At 40.5% G+C, this 24341-nt stretch overlaps 1 protein-coding gene across 1 annotated transcript in view; it reads right to left on the bottom strand.

The window, feature by feature from the left end:
• The window catches only part of LOC149318586 (scavenger receptor cysteine-rich domain-containing protein DMBT1-like), a 247983-nt gene that overhangs the window by 34788 nt on the left and 188854 nt on the right, over positions 1 to 24341 (bottom strand). The window contains exons 23-36 of the mRNA XM_089508336.1: positions 14392 to 14706; positions 13222 to 13242; positions 12862 to 12915; positions 11076 to 11309; positions 9675 to 9710; positions 6806 to 6844; positions 6355 to 6696; positions 6194 to 6235; positions 4927 to 5268; positions 4774 to 4815; positions 4551 to 4592; positions 757 to 795; positions 280 to 621; positions 76 to 117 (exon numbers count right to left, since the gene is read on the bottom strand). Of these exons, the coding sequence (XP_089364462.1) occupies positions 76 to 117; positions 280 to 621; positions 757 to 795; positions 4551 to 4592; positions 4774 to 4815; positions 4927 to 5268; positions 6194 to 6235; positions 6355 to 6696; positions 6806 to 6844; positions 9675 to 9710; positions 11076 to 11309; positions 12862 to 12915; positions 13222 to 13242; positions 14392 to 14706 (1932 nt within the window). The remainder of the gene's footprint in view (positions 1 to 75; positions 118 to 279; positions 622 to 756; positions 796 to 4550; positions 4593 to 4773; positions 4816 to 4926; positions 5269 to 6193; positions 6236 to 6354; positions 6697 to 6805; positions 6845 to 9674; positions 9711 to 11075; positions 11310 to 12861; positions 12916 to 13221; positions 13243 to 14391; positions 14707 to 24341) is intronic.

Raw genomic sequence — 24341 nt, 5'->3', positions numbered from 1 at the left:
GATATAGTGGACCGACTGTATAATATTAATCTGTCATTTGTATAAAAATGCATGAAAAGCTTCATCATCACTTACTAGAGGAAAGAAGATTCTGTTGTGTTGTAGATGGAAAAGTTTCTAAATAGAAAAGAGAAGAAAGGTAACATTGCATTGAGCTCATATACTGAACCCCCCCTCTATCTATCTATCTATCTATCTATCTATCTATCTATCTATCTATCTATTAGATTTGTCTAGATAAAGGGCAAATCAATTTATAAAGGAACTACTTGGAAATACCTGAGCAGATAACACTGGCATCTTCCTTGTGGTGACAATTATGGACTCCCCATCCCTTGTGGGAGCATTCTTCAAGAGATGATTCATTCCCTCTGCACTGGACATCATCCAGGAAGATGCTGCCAGAACCTTGATCAAATTGGGCACCTATTGGGGCTTCAATGACATTTCCACAAGCAAGTTGCCTGCACACAACCTCAGCATCATAGATGTCCCAACCATCATCACAGACTGTTCCCCAGCTCCCATTGTAATAGACTTCAAGTCGGCCCTGGCATCTGTTCTCTCCATCCACCAGTCGCAAGGAAAAAGGACTTGCTGATGTCTCCAAAGGAGAATGCTCTGCAAAAGGTGATGAAGAATATAATGAGCATATTTCCTGTTTTATAATATTTGATATTGATTTTCATTTTAAAAATCCATATATTACACACACACACACACACACACATCGGCATACTCTTCAGCAGTACTTACCAGTTGTAGCACTCTTCTCTGTAGAGGATGGAGGAATTTCTAAATTAAAATATTTTTAAAAATTAAAACATATTTTAAAAGATTAAAACAGGTCAACACACAACACTTCTAAGGGTCATCCAAGATTTGTGAACCTGTGTGCTATGTAAATATATTGCTTTAGACCAATGGTAGGCAACGGCAGAAGGCTAGGAGAACACATTAGTCCTTCTATGACATTTTGGAGGGCTGCACCCCTCAATGCAGCCCCTTGTAGGGAAAAAAAAATTTCACCCTCAAAACATTTTTAAAATAAAAATATGACCCTAGCAGGCTCTAGGGTCCACAGCAATAGTCCAGTGGGGGGAGGAGATGCAGCCTGTTGGGCTAAATGTTAACAAACTGTTCTTTAGACTCACATCTCTCTCTACATTACTGATATGGTATTAGTCCATTGGATCCAGGTAATCTAGGTTGCATCTGCTCTACAGAAATATATATATATTAATAAAAATTATACATAAATTTGATACATGTCCCAAAAATCCAGTGTATCTTATGAGCAGCTAATGCAGGACTTGTTTGCAAAACTGCTCAGTATTTATATATATATTGAGAATTAAAGTTCAGTTGTATTTGCAATACAATGGGCCCTTGCTATCCTCTGGGGTTTGGTTGCAGGACTTCCTGTGGATACCAAAATTCGTGGATGTTCAAGTCTCATTAAATACAACAACATAATAAAATGGCTCCCCATATATAAAATGGCAAAATCAAAGTTTGCTTTTTGGAATGTATATATTTTTAAAAAATATTTTCAAGCTGTGGATATTTAAGTCCACGAATAAAGAATCTGTGGATATGGAACACCAATTGTATTCAGTTATAGTTGGCCTGGTAGAAGCTGCTGGAAAGACGTAAAAAAAGAAGTGGTGCCCATCAAGTGTGGGGCCTAAAGTGAATTTGCAAACATTAAATTGCTGTGATGGAAGTGTATGAAAAGTTGGGGTTTGATCTGCACAAACCTGGATTGCTGACTGATATGGACTATGAGGATAATACTAAAGAAATTAAAAATATTGTAGAAAAATATGATACTGTTACTGAATTACCAGGCATAAAGGGAAGAGGGGAAAGAATGCTTTTATGTGAATTCCAGACTCCCAGTTCTAATTGTAAGATTAGAAGGGAATGCTAGAAAAGAAGACTTTATGGGGAAGTAGAGGTAATGCCTGTGGATCAGGTCAGGGGCACTTCTAGGAATGTGTGGAGGTGCAGACCACACTGACACCTCGGGGGGGGGGGTCTGCCTTTTAGTGTGAAGTGTACCACTGCACCTCTCTATGGGTAGGCCAGGACTCCCAGAGACTGAAGGCCATGGGAAAGACCTGGTCCACCTGCCTGGAGGTGGCAAGGATGCCAGCCAGGACATTGTCATGTTAACTCCAGCAGGCCTCTCCTGTCCCTGAATGGTACCTGGACCCTTCTGGGAATTGGACAAGACAGTCCCTTCAGGTGTCTCAGTTGACAAGCTGTCAGCAGCAAGTAGACGGGAACCTTTCTGTTCCACAGCAGCCCAATCTACTCCTGTGAGACCATTGGCCTCTCAGCTTGGGGGAACAGCATGAGTTACCACACTGGTACTTCATTACAACAACAGCTGTTAGCTAGGGTTTTGCAAAGTGAAGATGTAACTGGGGCTGCAGTACAAGATGTCAAACTTAAACTGTTTTTAAGGGTTACACCAAAACCATCTGCAGAGTGTTTGCTCCCGTCTGCACTGCATGCAGTTTTAAAAGCAGAGAGGAAAGCTACTGTAGAGGAATGTTTCCACTACCAGAAATTGCATTTGGTAACATTATTTCAGTTCTAAGCTTTTTTTTTTTTATCTGAGCTTTATGTTTAGTTTTATGTTTTTGAGCTTTATGTTTAGTTGAGACACATCAGCATAGCAAGGAGCCGCCATCAGGATACTTAAATCAACTGAATGCTCTAGCTATGGAAACTATTAAAGAAAAGAGGACAACAGAAGGAGAGCTTAATCTGTGTGTGCAAGAACAATTATTTAGTGCTTTTCATCATGAGGCCTTGTGAATTGCCCTCAAAATCAGAGGCATAGATTCCGACAGTAAGCCAAAGGGATTCCTTGATGCAGACCTCCTGTTTGCAGTGAGATTTTTGGGATGGGAAATCCATGATAAACAAGAAAGAAAACTTAAAAATTGCATAAAAAGGACCTTCTCCTTAGCCTTGGCAACTGCAACGCTTCCCCAGCTCTCCCTCTCCTTCTCACCTCAACCAGCAAGTGCAGCACCTTCTTTAAGGTATCCCTGCCTACTGGGCCAAACTAATACTCGGGTTGCACCCTCTCTTGGAGTCTGTCATTCAGAGACCACTTTTCTTCATCCATCAGTTATAATATGTTCACATTGTCTTCCTCCTCCCTTTCCCACTTTTTTCTCCCTTAGCAAGTGGAAACTGTTAACTGGGACTGTGACTTTATAATGGGAAAATGACATCGGGAGAAAAACTCCACACCCGATTTTCAGGCAGGATCATGGACCAAAATTGCTTTCCCCATGCTTGAAAACCAGTTTAAGAAAGGGATTGGCATTTTTTCACATTATTATTCTGTCAATTATTAATGAGCAAAATGAGCAACAAGATGTGGTAACAGTCACAGCCTTAAAGGGCAGACAGGGAAATAAACAGTTAGCAATTATTGAACCTCTTAATAGTTTCCAGGGTTGTTGTCATTTCTCATCAAGACAGTTTTTACTTTTGTAGACTATTAATGAGACCTTGAAGATCACCAGTCGTCAGCTGACCTGCTCAGGTCTTGCAGATACAGAGCCATTGTACCCTTGATTTAATAAATCCATCTTTAGTGTGGTCTCCCACTTTTTCTACTGCCTTTCACTTTACCAAGCTTTACCATCATTTCCAATAAGTAATAGTGTATCATGATATAGCCAAAGTATGATAACCCCAATTTCATCTTTACTTCTAACAGGAGTTCAAGTTTGATTTTGCTTTTTAACAGTCCATAGTAGCACTTTTTAAGCACCAAATTTCAAATGAGTTTATTTTCTTCCTGTCAGCTTCCTTTACTATCCAGCTTTCACACATAGCTTCCAGCTATGATAACATAATGTACTTTCTACGTTCAGAGCCAGCCTCCCTCTGAAAAGCAATCAACAGCACATGGGAACCAAAGATGCAGTACAGACCGCCTGAAAAAGGTGGTCTGCAGGTGCCCATTTTAACTCCGGAAGCACGTTGCAGCCACCCAACCGCACGACATCCCTCTGGAGTAAAAAGAACCTGGTACTTCTGGGTTCTTCTTGCGGTGCTCAGGTTACATTGTGAGTGCACCACTGGTTCATTCGTGATGTAATGGACGTACAGTGATGTGTGGACGCTGTGCATCCCTTACGTAAAGATGGCAGCACCCATGAGGACAGGACGCTGCCATCAGGACGCCACCTGCAAGTAGTAGGTCTCGGGAGCATGCATTTGGTGCGCAGTCCCGAGCCCTACTATCGCCGCCAGGACACTGCTTCCTGCTTCCAAAGATTCATGTCCAAAGGCCCATCATTTCAATCAAATGATCCTCTACAAGACCTTCAAAATTTGTGAACTGGTATGATTTCTAAACATATTACTTCAGGCTCTGGCCTGTGTATTCATTGTATTATATTACACCATTAGTTGTATGGTCTTTAAATATATGCATAATCTGTTATTTCTGTGTGTATACACACACACACATGCACGCGCACAAACACACACACAGAAGATTCATTACCACTTACCAGAAGAAAGAAGATTCAATTGTGTAGTAGATGGGAACATTTCTAAATTAAGAAGACAAAGACAGCATTACATCAACTCCTTGCTAGAGGATTTAGAATTTTCATACATAAGCCTAGACCAAAGTCAAATCAATGTATAAAGAAAAGAATTGGAAACATCTGTGCAGATAACACTTGCATCTTCCTTGTCCTGACAGTTATGAAAAAATGTATTACAACTTACCAGGGGAGAGAAGATTCTGCTGTGTGGTAGATGGGAAAGTTTCTAAATTAAAAAGATAACATTGCATTGAGTTCTTATGAAGCTGAAAAAATATATTTTATATTTGACTAAATAAAGGGCAAATCAATGTATAAAGTAAGTAATTTTAAGTACCTGAGCAGATAACACTGGCATCTTCCTTGTGATGACAATTATGGACTCCCCATCCCTTGTGGGAACATTCTTCAAGAGATGTTTCATTCCCTCTGCACTGGACATCATCCAGGAAGATGTTACCAGAACCTTGACCAAACCAGGCACCTATTGGGGCTTCAATGAAATTTCCACAGGCAAGCTGCCTGCACACAACCTCAGCATCATAGATGTCCCAACCATCATCGCAGACTGTTCCCCAGCTTCCATTGTAATAGACTTCAAGTCGACCCTGACATCTGTTCTCTCCATTCACCAGTCGCAAGGTCAAAGGACTTGCGGATGTTCCCAATGGAGAATGCTCTGCAACAGATGACAGAGGATGTAAACATTTTACTTCCCATTTGAAAACATGTAATTATGACTTTTGTTAACTTAAAACATAAAAACAAAAATCTATACAGAATGGTGTAATACTGCACTTGAAAACCCTGGATCAGGAGTACACTTTTTGGGTGTGCTCCAGATCTTGAACCTCAATTCTCAGATTTTTGTGATGGTCAAGAGCATTTTTGCACACTTAAGGGTAATGTGCCAGCTATGCCCATTACTGGACATGCCTCACACGTTCCTTTGTTACATTCAGTTTGAAATACTGTAACACCCTCCATGTGGGCCTGCCTTTCAAAAGTGTTTGGAAACTGTGGTTAATTCTAACTGTTGACAGGGTCTGGTTAGATGGAACATACGACTCCTTTTTTATTATGAATGTCAGTGACTGAGCAACCATTTCTTGTCACAATTTTTAGTGTTGGTTACAAAGTACTATATAGCATGTGTCCAGATTATTTGAAGGACTGCATCATTCCACATGACCTTGCAACAATCTGGTGGTGGTGATGGTGGTGAGAAATGCAGCCTGTTGGACTTTTGCCAAACCATTCTTTAGACTCACATCTCTGCAGTTATCATATCACATTAGTCCATTGGATACAGGTAGCCTATGACCTTGTAGGGTTTGAATCCCTACTTGTTCATGGAATTCCCACTGGGTGACTTTGGGCAAGGCATGCTCCCAGCCTCAGAGAAAGGCAAAGGCTAACCCTCTCTGAATAAAACGTGCCAAGTAAACCCTGTGATAGGTTTACCATAGGGTCACCATAAGTCAGAAACAACCTGATGGCACACAGCAACATTAGTACATCGGGTGTATAGTTGTTAAATATATGCATAATGCTAATCTGTCATTTTTATAAAAAATGCAAGGAAAAGTTTCATGATCACTTACTAGTGGAAATAAGATTCTGCTGTGTGGTAGATGGGAACGTTTCTAAATTAAAAAGACAAGACATTTAACATTGCATTAGCTCATATGTTGAACTGAAAAATATATGTTACATTTGCCAGATAAAGGGCAAATCAATTTATAAAGTAAGTAATTGGAAGTACCTGAGCAGATAACACTGGCATCTTCCTTGTGATGACAATTATGGACTCCCCATCCCTTGTGGGAACATTCTTCAAGAGATGATTCATTCCCTCTGCACTGGACATCATCCAGGAAGATGTTGCCAGAACCTTGACGAAATCGGGCACCTATTGGGGCTTCAATGACATTTCCACAGGCAAGTTGCCTGCACACAACCTCAGCATCATAGATGTCCCAACTATCATCACAGACTGTTCCCCAGCTCCCATTGTAATAGACTTCAAGTCGACCATGGCATCTGTTCTCTCCATCCACCAGTCGCAAGGAAAAAGGACTTGTTGATGTTCCCAATGGAGAATGCTCTACAACAGATGACAGAGAATGTAAACAGTTTACTTCCCACTTGAAATCATGTATTTATGATCTTTGTTAAATTAAAAAACAAAAACAAAAATCTGCATTAATGCTTACCTGTTGTAACACTCTTCTCAGCTGAGATCTGAGGCCTTCCTAATTTAAATAGAAATGAGATACCATGTTAAATATTTCAACCTTTATCTTCATATTGATGTTAATGGGCTTGTATATATTTGGTAGGATTAAGAAGTTAGTAATTCAATTTTGTTTAGAAATTGGACTGCCTTGGCCTGAGTTTATTTAAAAACACTGTGTTGAGTTCAAATATAAAATATTCTAATTTAAGACTGGCTGAAGACTTTTTGCTACTTGAGTTAAAGGACAATATGACAGCTCCTTTCATTCAGTGTACAAGAGATGGGCAAATTTATGGGTGATCCCATTCAGTTCAAAACCCGTATCAAATCTTCAGATAGGATGGCTTCTCCTGTTAACAACACACTGGCTTAGAGGACACAAGTCACACTGTTTGGCATGCCCAGCTCTGCCCTAGTACACTGGTCCTCAACATCTGCCTACTTAAACAGCTGCCTCACTCTATTGTAACAAGGACAGCTTCCATATATTCCCATATTGGTAATTTCATCAAAATTCACAAGTCAAAATTTGTTCCTGATATGCAAACATGGTTAAAATGAAAACTATACAATTATTAGACCTTTTACTCATGCTGTATGAAGGCAGGAGAAAACCCATAAACTCAAGATATAGTCCCTTTTGGCCAAAATGCTCAAATATGATTTATCTGAGGTACACGTATGTGCTTCCTTTTCTTCTGTATACCAAAGATGACAATATAACTCCCTTTTGTACAGTCCCATTTGTACAGAAGGACAAGAGAGTATACAGTTAGCCCTCCATATCCATGGATTTTGGATTCAACTATCCACAGCTTGAAATTTTTTCCAGAAAGATATAAATTCCAAAAAGCAAACTTTCAATTTGCTATTTTATATTAGGGACACAATTTCACTATGCCATTGTATTTAATGGGACTTGAGCATCCACAGATTTTGGGATCCACAGAGAGTCCTGGAACCAAACTTTAGCAGATATCAAGGATTCACTGTATGTTTATTTCTTCTACTGCACTTAGAGATTTTCAGTACCATTAACTATGGCATTTATCACACAGAGGTTTTGGGGGGATTTTGCGGCTCAGATCCGACGTGACTGCGGGTCCATGATGCAAATTCACGTCATAATGTGAATGTGTTATCAGATGCGATTCCTTTCTATGGGCTCTCCTTCCGTGGCATTTCCACAGTGATCCCAAAGTGATTCCTCATTTTGATGAATTCGGGAAAAAAGTGAATTCACAGAAATCGCTTCCAAGCTCACTTCGATTTCACTCCAAATTGGTCTGGTGTGGAATGCAACTTTGCTTCTGCTCTGGTACACCACTGCAAACCCCCCTGGGTTGCAAATTTCCCATGATGCAGTGCTGCAATTTCCCCCCATTTCCTTTCGGTGGTCCTTTCACTTTCAGGACAACTGAGGGGGGGTGTTGTTCATTCCGTTGTTGCTGGGATAAGGCTGAAACCTTTCCTGGGGGTTATGCACTTGTTAAACATTTTCACGTTATAACGTGAACTGGGCAGAACTTTGTTTTTTACCTTGGGCTTCCCATACCTTCCATCTGCAATGGAGGGGGGGCTATGGTTTTCTTCCATTTCCTATCCCCCCACCTCAGGCGCACTTCCAGGCTGCTATGTTGGAAGAGGAGGTGTGTTTGTAGGGCAACTCATTTTTTGGGAATATATACATGTGTGTATGTGCGTGAATATGAATATACAGCTCTATCTATCTATCTATCTATCTATCTATCTATCTATCTATCTATCTATCATCTATCTGTGTGTTGAAATTGCTGAAATGGAAGAGAAAATAAAAAAGGGGGATGAAGAAGACACAGAAAGATTCATGGGGCAAATATTCATGCAATTACACGAAACACGGTACAAGAACATGCGCCCCTTTTCACTCCTTCTCATCCTGGAAACGTACAAGGTCACAATGCGTTCAGACCCCCCACTGAGCATACGCAAGGGTACCGATTCAAATTGTTGAATCCCACCGGTGTGGTAATAAAATCTGCATTCATTCCGCTTTGCTTGAATCCACATAACGTGACTTGCCTTGGATTCGATTCCCCCTAAATTTGGAAGGGCAACGGAAGGGCAACCAGGTGTGATAAAACATTCACATTATAACGTGAATTTGCATTGTTGGACCTGCAGTCACCCCAGATCTGACTTGCAAAAACCTCCGTGTGATATACTCCTCTCTTATCTTTCCAGGCCATTTCATTAGGATGGGACTAGTAGGCATTGCATTATAATGGTCACAACACTTTCTGGAGTGGCAATGTCAGAGGTGGTGCTGGGAGACTTAGAATCATAGGTGGGAGGCTTAGAATCAGCTTGTGGTGTTCCAAGAGTTTTATCTTATCCCCATGCAATTAAAAATATACAAGAGACTGACAGAACAGGTTGTCCACAATTTGAGAGTTTGGTGGCACTGAATGCTGATGTCACAGAACTTTTTTCCACCCAAACCTGGGGAAACTGTATCAGTTCCAAACCAAATCACCTGATCTCAATAATGGATTGGTTGAGGGCAAACAAACTGAAGCTTAATCTAGACAAGAAAGAAGTGCTCCAGATCAGTCAAATGAGTCATGTCTTATTTCTGTAAACTCCAACAACTGAAAATGATGTGGAACGTATCTTGTGTCTTTCTTTTCTGGTTGAAGAATTTACAGCAAAACTCCTTTCTTTTTAGCTTTAAAATATTATTATTATTATTATTATTATTATTATTATTATTATTAACCTTTATTTATGAAGCGCTGTAAATTTACACAGTGCTGTACATTCAATCTTTTTATGTTATGTCTAAAACTGCAATACAAAATACATACCAGTTATAACTGGTGTTTCTGTGGTAGCTGGAGAGCCTGAAAATGCAAGTAATATTGTAAAACATTAAGATAAATCTTACTTAAATATCAGAACATGTAAGTGTTGACATTCAATTTTGAGGCTCTAGTCAGTCATCTTAAAATGGCTGATAGATAATGTCAGCAGGCTTGATGAGAAAGAAAAAAGTGTCATGGTTGATTATTTACAATGAGGTTGTTCAGTCAGTGAAAATAATCTGAGTTGAATCCTGGCTGAATCTTTGTTCTTCAGATACATTTCAAATGCATTTGATTAAGTGTGGGGGTGGGACTGGCAAACCCCCCCACTTAACCCAGAATAATTGATATCGGGATGTTCCCTGAATTTTTAAAAAGGATTTGCATCATTGGCAATGTGAATAGCCAATGCAAACAGACCTGGGATAAAACAGGGTAAAGCTTTGCATGCCTTGAATATGTTTCAAAAACATTCACATTGTTGACTTAATCTTTATTCAAGTGCTGGCCTGTGTGAGCACTGAAATTTGCATAGATGCATATAGATCATAGAATCATAGAGTTGGAAGAGACCACAGGGGCCATCGAGTTTAACCTCCTGCCATGCAGGAACACTAATCAAAGCACTCCCAACAGATGACCATCCAGTCACTGTTTAAAGACCTCCAAGGAAGGAGACTCCACTACACTCTGAGGAAGGAGTGTGTTCCACTGTCAAACAGCCCTTACTGTCAGGAAGTTCTTCCTAATGTTGAGGTGGAATCTCTTTTCCTGTAATTTGAATCCATTGCTCCTTGTCCTAGTCTCTGGAGCTGTGGAAAACAAGCCTCTTCCCTCTTCAGTATGACACCCCTTCAAATATTTAAACAGGGCTACCATATCACCTCTTAACCATCTCTTCTCCAGGCTAAACAGTTCCCTACTTTTCTCCTGATAGGGTATGATTTACAGACCTTCATCATTTTGGTTGCCCAAAAACTGGCAAGCCTAGTTTTAACAATGGTCATTAGTGAACAAAGACATTGGGATGTGCCACATCATGTTCATACACAAAGGATTTTGAATTTGAATCGACATTCTCACATACCAGTGGCATATATGTGTCTGTCTCTGGTTTCCACTCCACTAAAGAAAGCAGATTGAAGCTATGAAAGCTCATGCTGCCAACGTCTTTCTTTCAGTTAGTCTCAAAGGTGCTACAAGATCTCTCTACATACTGACTCTTGTTTTTCAGTTGGATAAGGAGGGATCCATTAACCAAACGCTGGCACAGTCCCCATAAGAGTAAGGATGTACATCTGGTATTAAAGGAATCCCCTAACTGGTTATGTCCTAATTATGAATTTATTTTGACCTAATCTTGCTCATCTATTGAAATCAAGTCATTGAATTAAGTTACAGTACCAGGCACTGATGGAGGATTGGTTGTGTTTAATTCTTCTGCAGCACCATGGGATATTGTTGGCAAGCCTGAAGTAATTGTTTCTTCATTCTTCAGTGCATTGGTGACTCTGGATCTTTCTGTACTTCCAAAAGCTATTTCAGGTTCTTCAGTCATAGATATTGTTTCAGTTTCACCTGATGTGTAGGTAGTTTCAAAAACTTCCTCAGCTTTTAGTGTTGTATAATATGTGGAAGCTGTTCAGAAACAGGAATTAAAAACAACAACAACAGGGAGATTCATAAAGATAAACAACAGAGTTTGATTGTGGGGGTTGTGCCTAACATGGATGATGGAATTTTGCTGCAGGTTCAGCATACAAATAGTAAATATCATATCCACCTACCTGACACCAGCCTCATGAGGGCTCTCTTGCTCAGTTAATCACATCTCCTTTCTGGTTTCCAGCCGGCATCACATTACATTCTTATAATTCCCTCCACTATTCATATGGTTAGCTACTTACCTTGACTTTGAGCAATATCTTTTTTGCTGCCTTTGTTCCCCAAAAATCATTGACCATCATTAACACTGAACTTGTCACCTCACCACCATACCCACAAGTTTTTTGCATTTCTGTTGCTATTTACATATACAACCTGCTCATTCATAGCTTTAAAAGTCCGTTCATTTTCATTTCATGCATCTGATGAAGTAGCCTTAAATCTATGAAAGCTTATGTTACCAACTGTTTTCTCTCACTTAATCTGAAAGGTGCTGCAAAATTCCTCCACCTACCTTAGACAGAAAATGCAAAAAATTACTTTTAAGCAGCACATTTGTAATGTCTTTCAATTATATACAGTTTTGCATTTAATTGTAAAAAGGATTAATCCATATCCGTATGTCATGCTAAACCCCAGTTTACTGGGATGAGAATGAGGAATTATGGGACATGTGATTGTTAGCCCCTTCCCTCTATTTCTTTTGTGCAACTACAAAAGAAGAGAAGTTTAGAAGCTTTTACCTTAGTTTCTGCCTCAACACAGTTCATTATGTTGTCTCAGCAAAATGTGGTTAACATTACATATGTTTAGGTTCAAATAAGCCAACCTCAAACTATAGTTACTAAAGCTAACACATCTAAATTAATCATAAGGCAGACTAGCCACAGTTCTGAATCTGGACAACACAACAAACTGTGGTTAGTCAAACTGGACGCAAAAGCTTCTGAAAGTGTGCAACTGTTGTAATTCACTCAAGATCCAGTTTAGCCCAGAATAGCCTCATTTCCTTCACATTCAAAATCATCCAGGATATCTCCTTCAACAAAAGAATCATGCTCCAAAGCTCATAGGCAACTCTACAGTCAAGCTGTCTGCACATCACATCTGCATCAGTCTTGTCACAGCCATCACGGCAAAATTGTATTCCATGCTCCACAGTAGTAAACATGGACACAACTCTCACAGCTTTGCTGCCCTTTGACTAAATGTATGAGCAACACAACCTTAGATAAATAACCAGACTGAAACAACAAGAGACATCTGGCTAGATAGACTTCTGGCTCCATCCTCCACTCCCTTCCCTTTTTTGTCATGTCTTCTTAGATTGTAAACCTGAGGGCAGGGAACCATCTCATTAAAAGATTCTATGTACAGTGCTGTGTAAATTTACAGCACTATATAAATAAAGCTTAATAATAATAATAATAATAATAATAATAATAATAATAATAATGCTGGAAAATGGAAGCTACATCAACTGTAGTATCCTTTTGTCACTCTTCCTAATTTCTGAGATTCATACCTTCATCAGAGCTAGAGAAAAGGGCTGGAGTTGGTGTTTCGGTATTATATGATCCTGCCAAGATAGAGAGAGATACATATGTGAGAAACAAACAAAAAAGTAACTGTAAAGCTTCCTAAATTGACTGATATCATGGCTACCTTCCACTTGAACAGATGTGGAGAAGAACTTCCCCCTGCCAATGATTTGCCTTCAACATCCAGAAACCCTAAGCAGCACAGAGTTATAGTACAAAGCATCTAGAGGTTCAAAGGTTCTGCATCCCTGCTGTAGAATGTAATTGGCATCCCATATTTTTTGCATTTTAGAAAGCAACCATGAACTAGGCATTTTATATGTGCTATAAATAAACAGACTTGCCTGTTGGGAGAAGCCCAGCATCTGTGAATACAGGAGAAGAAATGGTTACTTTGATAGCTGTTGAACTGTATAGATTACAGTTCTGTCATATGTAATTTCAATGAAAACCTTTCTAGTTAGGGCTAAGTATGCACCACTGAGATTGCTTGCATTGGCACTGGCAGATACGTTCTCATGGAGTTTAGTTATATTGGTGAGACATTTCATAACTGACACATGGGTTACCAAAATTGCACAGTAACTAATAATAATTCATTACAGGTTGAGTATCCCTTAAAAATCCAAAGTACTCCAAAATCCAATATTTTTCATTGGATGGATGAGATAACAACACTTTTGCTTCCTGATGGCTCAATGTACACAAACTTTGTTTCATGAATAAAATTATTTTAAAAATACTTTATAAAATTACCTTCAGGCTATGAGTATAAGGTCTATATGAAACATAAATGAAATTTGTATTTAGACTTGGGTCCCATCCCCAAGATATCTCATTATTTATATGTAAATATTCCTCAATACAAATAAATAAATAAATAAGAAATTAAAAATCTGAAACATTTCTGGTCCCAAGCATTTCAAATAAGGGATATTCAACCTGTATATGATAACCAGTAAAAGAGACACACAAATGTTAATATTTCTGCTTTCTCTTGCTTATAGTAATATGTCACCCTTTAGAAAAAAATAACAAATAATCAGTTACTAGACCCTAATATTAGATCAGTCAAGTTACAATAACCCAATTCTAGATGTAATAAAAGTTTTATGGATTATTAAGTCCCTCCAATGATGATCTTTGTTTTCTTGAGATATCTATGTTTTCACAACTAAAAAAGAATAACATCTATGGAATCAATCATGTCTGATCTGGTTGCGTATTGGAAACTACAGCCTTGTTGTCAGGTATTCAAATATTATGCTTGTCCAAAATAATTAGTACTGTGTGTCAGCATAACTCTGCATATATTACATTTCCATTTATTAAACTATGTGATGATTGGAACCTTTTGAATGTTTCACGGGAACAAATCAGCTGTGTTGTGCATTCAGTGGTGGTTGTTTTGTTTACAATAATTTTTGTCCTTGAAATATCCTTCCTTGATGTATCTGAATATTGTTTGAAGCTCAGAATTCTACAACAATTGAAAGAATATAGAGCAATGTTACCTGAGCAGATAACACTGACATCTTCATTGTGCCCACAGTCATGTACGAGCCACTCAGCATGCTGACAGTTCCAGAGATAGGGTTCGCTTCCTGTACAGTTCACATCATCCAGGACTATATCTCCAGATCCTCGGCCAAAATAAGACCATCCCAGTACCGTGGTTGCCTCCCCACACTCAAGTTGTCTGCACACTACATGCGCATTCTCCATATAGAAGTCATCGTCACAAACAGTCCCCCAAGCTCCTTGATAAAATATCTCTATTCTTCCAGCACATCTGTTCCATGCATTTACTAAACGCAACTCTTGGGCACCTTTAAAAAAACACATCGATGAAGTAATTGTAACAAAAGAGAAAGACATTAGATCTATACTGCTCTGAATTTTAAAGAATTTTAAGGAGGGGAGCAGATAGGGATGTAGGAGCAGGCAGGGGATGATGGGATATGTTGCAGGGGGTCACTGGGGCCAGGATCGAGGTGAAGGAGCAGTCAGGGGATGATGGGGCAGGTCGCAGGGGGTCACTGGGGACTGGATCGGGGTGAAGAAGCAGGTGGGGAATGATGGGATAGGCAGCAGGGTGAAGGAAGGAGCAGATCAGGGTGTAGGAGAAGGCAGGGGATGATGGGATGGGTGGCAGGGGGAAGGAGGGGGCAGATCGGGGTGTAGGAGCAGGCAGGGGATGATGGGATAGGTGGCAGGGAGAAGGAGGGGCAGATCGGGGTGTAGGAGCAGGCAGGGGATGATGGGATAGGCGGCAGGGTGAAGGAGAGGGGCGGATCGGGATGCAGGAGCAGGCAGGGGATGATGGGATAGGTAGCAGAGTGAAGGAGGGGGCAGATCGAGATGCAGGAGTAGGCAGGGGATGATGGGATGGGTGGCAGGGTGGCAGAGAGGACGAGATGGGGTGAAGGAGGAGGAGGGGGATGAAGGAGCAGGACACAGGGGACCAAGGGGGGGAGACATTGGAGTGATCTTCCACACCAGACCAATTCGAAGTGAAATCAAAGTGAGCTTAGAAGCAGATTTTGGTGAATTCGCTTGTTTCCGAATTCACCAAAATGAGGAGTCAGTGCAGATTGAATGCGGAAGCGCCTCATAAGAACCCCCCATAGAAAGCAATCACATGAGATAACACATCACGTTTTAGTGTGAATTCGCACCCTTGGACCCGCAGTCATGTTGGAACTGAACTGCAAAAAGCTGCAAAAACTTCAGTGTCATAAACACCTCAGTTAACTGAATGCAGATTTGGGAAGAATTATTATCTATATTCTATAGTAATCCCTCAACATGAAAGTTTGGAAATGATATTTGAATTAAATATGCCAGAATTCCCTTAACAGTGTGGCCAGTTACCTCACCAAAATTGGTAGGGTCTGAGAATCACAGTCTAAAAAAGCAGTTTTCCCAAACTATGTATCCCACAAAAGTAATTCTGCAATCTCTATTAATCTCATGTAGTTTCTAAGGTGTGGGGTGGGGGGACCCTCATATTTACAGCTTGCTTGTCAACCACTTTTTTGAACATATTCACATAGTCCCTCCCTTTAATGAAATGCTATCTTGAAATATGGGGATAAAGCAGGGGCAGAGCAGCAAGAGCAGCAGCAGCGGCAACAACAATAGCAACAACAATGCTGATCTGTCAAGGCTTTACACAGTTTAATGTATAATGTAAAGTCTGCCTTTTGGAATCACTAATCAATGAGAGAAGATGGAACACACTCCTACTAATCATTAAGGGATTCCTGAAGACACATAAGCTCAATGTGTGCATACTGTATTTTCACAATAAATATCCTTGCACATTTTTGCATACCCTTGCACTTTTGTTATTATTGTTATTTTGGTCCTTATGCATGTGAAATACATGAAATCAGGAATCAAATAGATGGATGGAATCCAACCATAGTTTTGCAATTTATCATTTCTTTAGTATTTTCCTTTATATTTACTCTGATTAGGTTCAACTGTTTCACCAGTCCACATTTGTTGGTATTTAATAAGCCAACAACCCACCCCCAAAGCCAAGGCAATATGGGCACAGTACCTGAGTCTTGTAGGAGTGTAGAATGCACTAGCAGCATCAAAAAGAAGAGTCTGGGGGCACCCATATTCCATGTGCTTTTCTGCTAATCTAAAGAAGTATGATGTTTCAGCATTTATAAGAGTTTTAGCCTGGACCGGAAAATGTGTACTATGCAATTTGATCTTTCTTCTTGAACTCCCAAATCTGTGTCAAGGAAGTCCAGGATATTTTCATTTCATAATCCATATCCCTGGAAATAGACAGTTACTGATGATTATTGTTCTGGAGAGGCAGTAGTAGAGTAAGTTTTCTGTACTCAACAAATACCTTTGTAATTACACACGGTGTCATATGATGCAAATGTTCCAGGAAATGTTAGTTTTTCAGAGTTGATTGCATTGATCTTTAATACTGTGTTTTGTTTTGTTTTGTTTTTACAATAGTCTATGTAGTTTCAAATGTATTTTAAATATGAAGTGCTTGGGATTTTCATGGCAACTTTCACATGTATTGCAAATAAAATAAAATAAAATTAATTTGCTTTTCAAAATGATACTCAAGAGATAAATACCCAGGTAATCCTTTTATAGTAGTGTTATCGGAATGACTAGAGATTACTGTAAAGACTACGGAAATGTCCAGATGTTTTTGTAAAAATAGTTCTTCCCTCACACAGAAGACAAGCACATCATTGACATATGGTTTTCTGTATGCTGGCATTTGTTTTTCATGGGAAAGCATTACATCATAGGAATCTGCACCTACAATTTGAAATAGTACAGGTGAAAAATAGCTTATCAGTATTTGGAACAGCCCCAAAGCAAATTTAATGATTGAATCCCAAGTTTTCATGTCTGTCCAGAAAGGACTAATAAAGAGCACGAACAGCAATTTGGTATAGCAAAGGAATCCAAGTTGTAGCCTATTAAATGCAATGCTAACAAAAGGGTTTGGCTCAAATGTCTAGGCTAGATGTGACACTCATCATGTGCTTTGGTGCTGCACTGCAGCATTTCATCTCCCACAAATAGCTGACATAGGGAAGATGGAGTCAAATTAGACTATGGTGTGGAGAAGGGGAAATCTAATCCTTTGCTTATCCCATCACAAACCCAAATGGTGGGGAGAGGACCGCCCTGTGTTTGGTATTTGCATGGGAAGAAATCTCCTATTGCCCACTTCACACACACTAATTATCTTCAGGAATGTCGCCATGGGCCATTCAACTTGGTTTCTTGCCCCTCATGGTGCCCTGTCTTCATGATGCAGGGCCAAGGACCCAATGTGAATGCATGATGTGAGGCCAGTTCTGCATCAAATCCATCCCATCTCTGCCTTAAGAGGGGTTTAAAAGACTTACCTTTTGCTCTGGATTTTTGAGGAAAACCCAGAGCAGTCTATAGTGATTCTGGGCAGCTATTTACACACACGTTTCACTGTGCTGTCTGGTACTACCACCACTGGTACAAGTCACTCCCTCAGCATTATTCACAACATTACGAGGCTGTGCAGAGCACTCCTAAGGGGCAGCCTGCAGCTGCCTCCAGCTGTGTCGGATCGGGGCTGCAACAACGGCACACTGTGACCCTGATCTGGCCTTTCCAGGGTGCAAAAAGGAGCTGCAAAACAGGATCCTTTTTGTGCCCTGGAAATGGCATGATAGCCGCAGCACCATGGCTTTAAGGTGCTCCTTAAGGTGATGAAGTACTGCATTTATTTGCCAAGTCATACTCAACCATAGTCAAAAGGTCTAGTGTTGACTGAATGAGTAATGTGTGAGCAGGCAGGGAAACTCCAGATTCCAATTTTGTCTCAAAAGTGGAGAAATCATAACATGGTGTTCAGATTGTCTCTGCTTAACCCCTTCCACTATCCTCCTCCAAAAGTCTCTGGCATGTGTGAATAATGCTGATCTTCTTTACAATGGGGTGCAAAAACTGCTGGGACAATTCATATGAGATACTTTGGAGAAATGTTCAATAATAAATGTTAATATTCTTCCATAAGTTCATTTTTAGAAGCTTCACATCACAGTTTACTGTTAAAAGTTTGCAGCAAACCAATAAATCTATTATTGTTCTTATGTGCCTTCACCTTCCTTTTAGGATGAGAGAATGCGACTTGCCCAAAGACAGCCAGTGGGCTTCCATGGCTAAGAGAGAATTTGAATCCTTGTCTTCCAGTGTTCTAGTCCCAAACTCAACACCTCATTCATTCTTTTAAATGCACTATAATTAACAAGAAGGGAACTAAATGAACTACAGTTATTGGGATATTTGTTAACTTATAATAAATATGCTGGAATGCAAACTATAGTACGCTCCGAGTGTAGTGGAGTCTCCTTCTTTGGAGGTTTTAAACAGAGGATAGAGGGCCATCTGTTGGGAGGGCTTTGATTGTGTCTTCCTGCATGGCAGAATGGAGTTGGACTGGATGACCCTTGTGGAGTCTTCCAACTCCATACTTCTATAAGGCTATAGCAATAGTTTGGTTACTCTTATTTCAGTATCAATCATCGGTAATACAGAGGCAGGGAAGTTTTGTTCCATGAGCAGAACTTCATTTGTCCTCCATACAAGGACAGTCTTTCCTTTAGCCAGACTGAATTAGCTGCCTCATGAGGCAGCAACCACCCACCATTGCCCTGATCCTCCCAAATCATCCTGCTCTGTTTTTCCTAATTCAATACGCTGCCCTCAGACACATGGGAGGTTATTGCGTCATCAGCAATGCTGAAGTAAAAATTCAGCAACTAGTTTAGGCAGATCCCTTGGCCTAAACCTAATGGCTAGTCCCAACTAAAGTAGGTCAGTTGAACCAGTGGGACCTACATAGGTGATGACTTATCAATCAATAATTTATTAAGAGAATGTACTCAGTCTAGAAATTTGAATTAGGGCACCATCTAATCTTTTGCCTTGGCCACCAGCCAAATATCTTGAGATTATTATTGGACCAAATTATATAAGATACGATTCACACAATTAGCAGTTGTGTGAATGACTTTTTAAATAGCATATGCAATGCAAATTCAGCCTTTGGTAGGGAAACTTTAACTCTTCCCCATAGCCCAGATCCGTAAGTGGTCATCAACACATAAGGACTCCTGTATTACTATTTGTATTTTTTAAAAAATAGTTCCTGTTGGTGCCAGTGGGAGTTTTCTTCTTAAGTCTGACAGTTGTTATGATGCGAGATGATTATTATACTGATTTTTGTTATGCTTTGTTGTTGTTGTTGTTGTTGTGCAATTTCTGAGTTATGGTGACTGTAAGGTGAACCTATCAAGGAGTTTTATTGCCAGAATTTATTTAGACGGGGTTTGCCCTTGCCTTTCTCTGAGGCTGAGATGGTGTGACTTGCCCAAGGCTTCCCAATAGTTTCTATGACTGAGTGGGGATTGAAACCCTGGACTCCTAGTTTCCTAGTCCAACATCAAAACAACTGCACCACACTGGCCAGCTTTGGGATGCAATTATTCAGAACTGCAACTGGGGGAGGACAAATCAGATCTTCCCTCCCTGTTTGCTGTGATTGCTACTGAAAATTGGAAGAAAAGATGCTAGCCCAGGGCTGAGTCATACTACATGATTTTGTTGTTATTGTGTGCCTTCAAGTTGTTTCTGACTTATGACCACCCTCAAGTGAACCTATCATGGGATTTTCTTGGTAAGATTTGTTCAGAGGAGGTTTACCATTGTCTTCCCCTGAGTTGGAGAGAGTGTGACTTACCCAAGGTCACCCAATGGGTTTAAATGGCCCTGGTCTCCAAAGTTGTAGTTACAGACTCAAACCACTATGCCATATAATCCCACTTTAATTGCCATGGCAGCATTTTATGGAATCATTGGGTTTGTAATGTTAGGAGGCAGCTGAGCATTCTGGATGAGAATTCTAAACATCTCTTCCTAAATAAGACAGTGTAAGCATACTACACACCCCCTGCACTGTATGTGGGGTTACATATATTTATATCTAGAGCCAGACATGTTTTAATAGGTCACAATGACCTTTGGAACACTGCAAAGTTTCCCATGGGAAAGGCACATTGTGAAGAATCTTGGTGATACCAAAATAAAGGTTAAATTGGTTTGCTGATCCCTCCATCCTCCCCCCCCCCCCCCCAGGTTTTTCACATGTCTTCCTGCGCTGGAGACAAAGGTGATCCCATTGCAGTGACTAAGGCAAATAAGACCGCATCTCCTACCTAACTCCTGACATGTTCCCAGCCAACTTCCTTATCCATCTGTCTTGGAGTTGTCCTACGTCCAATCACTGTTTTGTTAATCTGGAGTTACTACCATTAACTGGGATTTGCCCTTTTGTCAATTCTATAAGAAAGCACTCACTCTTTGTACTTCATTTGGGAACATTAAATACCCCTTGAGGGCACCAAACAGGATATAAATATCCAATCCATGGTCACTCTGTGCATAAAGTTGCCACCTACTGGAGCTCTGTTCAACTTTCCAAAGCTTCATCTTCCTACATTGCCCTCAGAGGCCATCTGAACCACACCATGCTTTCCATGGATTCTTCTTCAGGACTGGTAAATATTACTCTCTGTACAACTCTAAGCCTCTGCTATCCAATCTTCATATCTTCATTTTGGTTTGCCTTGTATGGTGTCCCAGATTGAATTGTTACTGTCTGTTTGTGTGTTCTTTTGTATACAGTGGGCCTTTCCATTATGCGGGGGGGGGGGGTATATTCCTGAACCCTGTGTAAGGGAAAAAGTGTGTATGCTCGAGCCACATTGAAAACATTGTTTTTCCCACTGTGCATCTTCAGTGTAGGCTGAAAACCCCATATGGCATGCCCATGTATGGTGTGCCCGCGTATGGCACAGGCACACTGTATTTCTAAATAAAACCTTCCTTAATCACCACACATGGAATCCTCCTTCAATTAGTACTAATAGATATAGGTGAAAATGGTCCCTTAGGGTAGCCAACCTCTTGCTGTCCTCTCTAAGCTAAGCAGTTCCCCCAACATTTGAGGAGATATTGACATAGCTGATGGGGACCCCAAGTCCCCCCATCTTTTCAGGTAACAAGAGCCAGCTCAGCATAATTTTTGAGTGTTGGACTACAAGGCTGAGACCAGGGCTCAATCCTCACTCAGCCATGAAAACCCATTGGGTGATCTTGGGTAAATCACATACTCTCAGCCTCAGAGGAAGGCAAAAGTAAACCCCTTCTGAACCAGCCTGGCCAAGAAAGCCCTGTAGTTTGCATTTGAGTCACCATAAGTTGGAAATGACTTCAAGGCACACAACAACAACAACTCCCTAAACTGCAAATCCTAGGACTGCATAGGATGGAGCCATGGCAGTTAATGTGGAATCATAGTGCTATACCTATGTGGTGTGAAAGTGTACCAAATACAGTTCTGCCTTCCCTTATGTGGGGGATCCATTCCAGACCCCCCTGCGTAAGGGGAAACTCGCATATGCTCATGCCCCATTAAAAAAAATAAGGCATGTGCATGCGGCGCATCGCCACTATTAACATTGTGCTGCAGCTTCAGCATATGCTGAAAGCTGTGAAAGAGAAGCCTGCGTATGGTGCAGGTTATCTGTATTTATTTTTCAGGGAGGAAAACCAGATGAAGCTGCTAACCATGCAAATAAAGTAACAACTTATTGGATTCTAAGAATCTGACCAATGTGTTCCAGTCCTAATGGAAGACTGCCATTCCTGATGACAGATTGCATCATTTTAAAACCTATTTGTCATATGAAAAACAAAATCATAATTAGATGGCTATATTGCTAAAATGTACTTTACATGCAATATTTTTAATGTGCACTAAACTGTTGATGCCAAGAATAACAGATAGTGGATGTTCTGGTATTTTGCAAAGGCATTAAATTCACTGACAAAACCAAACGTCCTTAATCATTGATCCAAATGTAATAGATTTATTGAAATAAGCTAAAATGGGGAAGGGTGGAGGTGATATTAAGGCTGACCTTTCTGGACTTGGCACAGTCATTAAATGTTTCCTGTAATAACAACTACTTTAAAAACATCCATCCAAGCTCTCTGTGAAACAAAGGGCCTTGGTTTAGTTTAGATGCCTGGCAGGAATCAGCTTTCTCTGCTTGTATTACTCTGTGTAGGAAATGCTGGGAATTACCTGTCATTGTTGTTTCTTTCAACACTTCCTTTCACTTCAACACTGCACATTAAGCACTTAAATCATACATCTGAACAAAAATACAATTGCCAGTAAGCATTTCCTTGCCTTTGAGTGCCTGGCTCATAATGACTTTCTGGGTAAATCCAGCACTTGAGAATAAAACCTGAATTGTGACTCTTTGTTATTCCTGTTACCAGAGACTAAGGCCCCATTCCCACTGGCACTCTTTCCCTGGAAGGAACTGGGCAGATTCGGGGGGCCCCCTCCCGAATCTCTCCATAAGCAAGTGCCCACTACAAATCAGGGGCATTTTAACCCGAATGCCCTCTTGGGGAAATCGGGTTTAACATGAAGGCACCTGCTGTCAATCAAGCGATCATCATAGGTGATGTTTGCAGCACTCATTGGGGCATCGGAAGTGTGCTTCCCCCCTCCTTTTTTTTAAAGAGCCAGGCACAAAATGCACCAAAATGCACACATTTTGTCAAATTTAAAAACCTCTTTTGTGTGTGTGTGTGTGTGTGTGTGTGTGTGTGTGTGTGTGTGTGTTGTGGGCATTTGGGTCAGTGCAGGTTATGATCTGCCCTTGGCCCCATTTTCAACCCCAAAATGCAAGCTAATGCCATCTCTGCATCCTGTATCCCCCCTCCTTGCCACCCCAGAATGCCTCATACACATGCAATAATAATAATAATAATAATAATAATAATAAATTCCACACCTCACAAATGCCAGTAAAGGATGTGATTGCCATGCATTCTTTTTTGCTTTGAAAAGCAATTCAGGGCTACCCCTGAATTCCTTAGAGACAGTAGCAAAAGCATGTATCAATTTGCCAATTTGCCAAATTGACAAGAGCAACGTTGTAACATTTGAATTGTAGCATTCTTTCGCAAAGGAAAAAAAGTCGTGTTGTTTTTTTTTGCAAAGTACTCTTTGCAACATTTCCCCTTTGCTAGAAGCGGGGAAATGAAAGGGAAAGTGAACAAGCAGCTAGCCATGTTCTATCTATCTATATATCTACCTCAAGCAAAAAACATGCACATTTTTGTCAAAAATAATTTAAAAAAATAAAAAAAGGGGGGGGGGATGGTGCCTGATGCGAGCTCTGTTCGTGCCCTGCCTCTGACCTGAACTCAACTGACCCTTTTCCTCCTGCTTACATTCTCTTCAGAGGAGGTTTGCCATTGCCTTCCACTGAGGCTGAGAGAGAGTGACCTGTCAGTTCCAACTAAAGTAGACCCATGGAATCAATTGGAGTCTCCTGTCACCCCATTTCCTTTTTTTGCAGCCTTTCACCCTTGAGTCTCCTGTCACCTCATTTCCCCTTTTTGCAGCCTGTCACCCTTGAGTCTCCTCTCACCCTGATTACCCTTTTTTGCCTCCTCTCATTACCCTTTTTTCAATCCCGAGGCTCCGTCCTCCTCCTCCTCCTTCTCTGATGAGGGGAGGGAATGCTCTGCCCTTTGCCTGCCCTCTGACCTAAATCCCTCCCTGAACTTGCCCAGATCATGATTGGGGGGCAAGTTCATATTCAGCAGAACCTGTTTTTTTTTTTTTTTTAAAAGATGGATTTTACCCCGAATCTGGATGTCCTGGGCTAAAGGGCATTTCCTTGTGCATGCCTTGAAATGGATTGTGACAGAATTGGACCCAATATGAACTTCACATGGAAGAATCGATTTCTAATCCGGGGTAAAAGGTAGTCTGAATGGGCCCTAACAATACTGCAGCAAATGAATTATCATTGTGAAAACATTTATGATTCAGATT

This window comes from Sceloporus occidentalis, unplaced genomic scaffold (genome assembly GCF_023333645.1).
Source record: "Sceloporus occidentalis isolate IW3139 unplaced genomic scaffold, rSceOcc1.0.p SCAF_2, whole genome shotgun sequence".
Lineage (NCBI taxonomy): Eukaryota > Metazoa > Chordata > Lepidosauria > Squamata > Phrynosomatidae > Sceloporus > Sceloporus occidentalis.
Note: the sequence above shows the minus strand (reverse complement) of the source record. Positions and strands in the feature narration are given on the sequence as shown.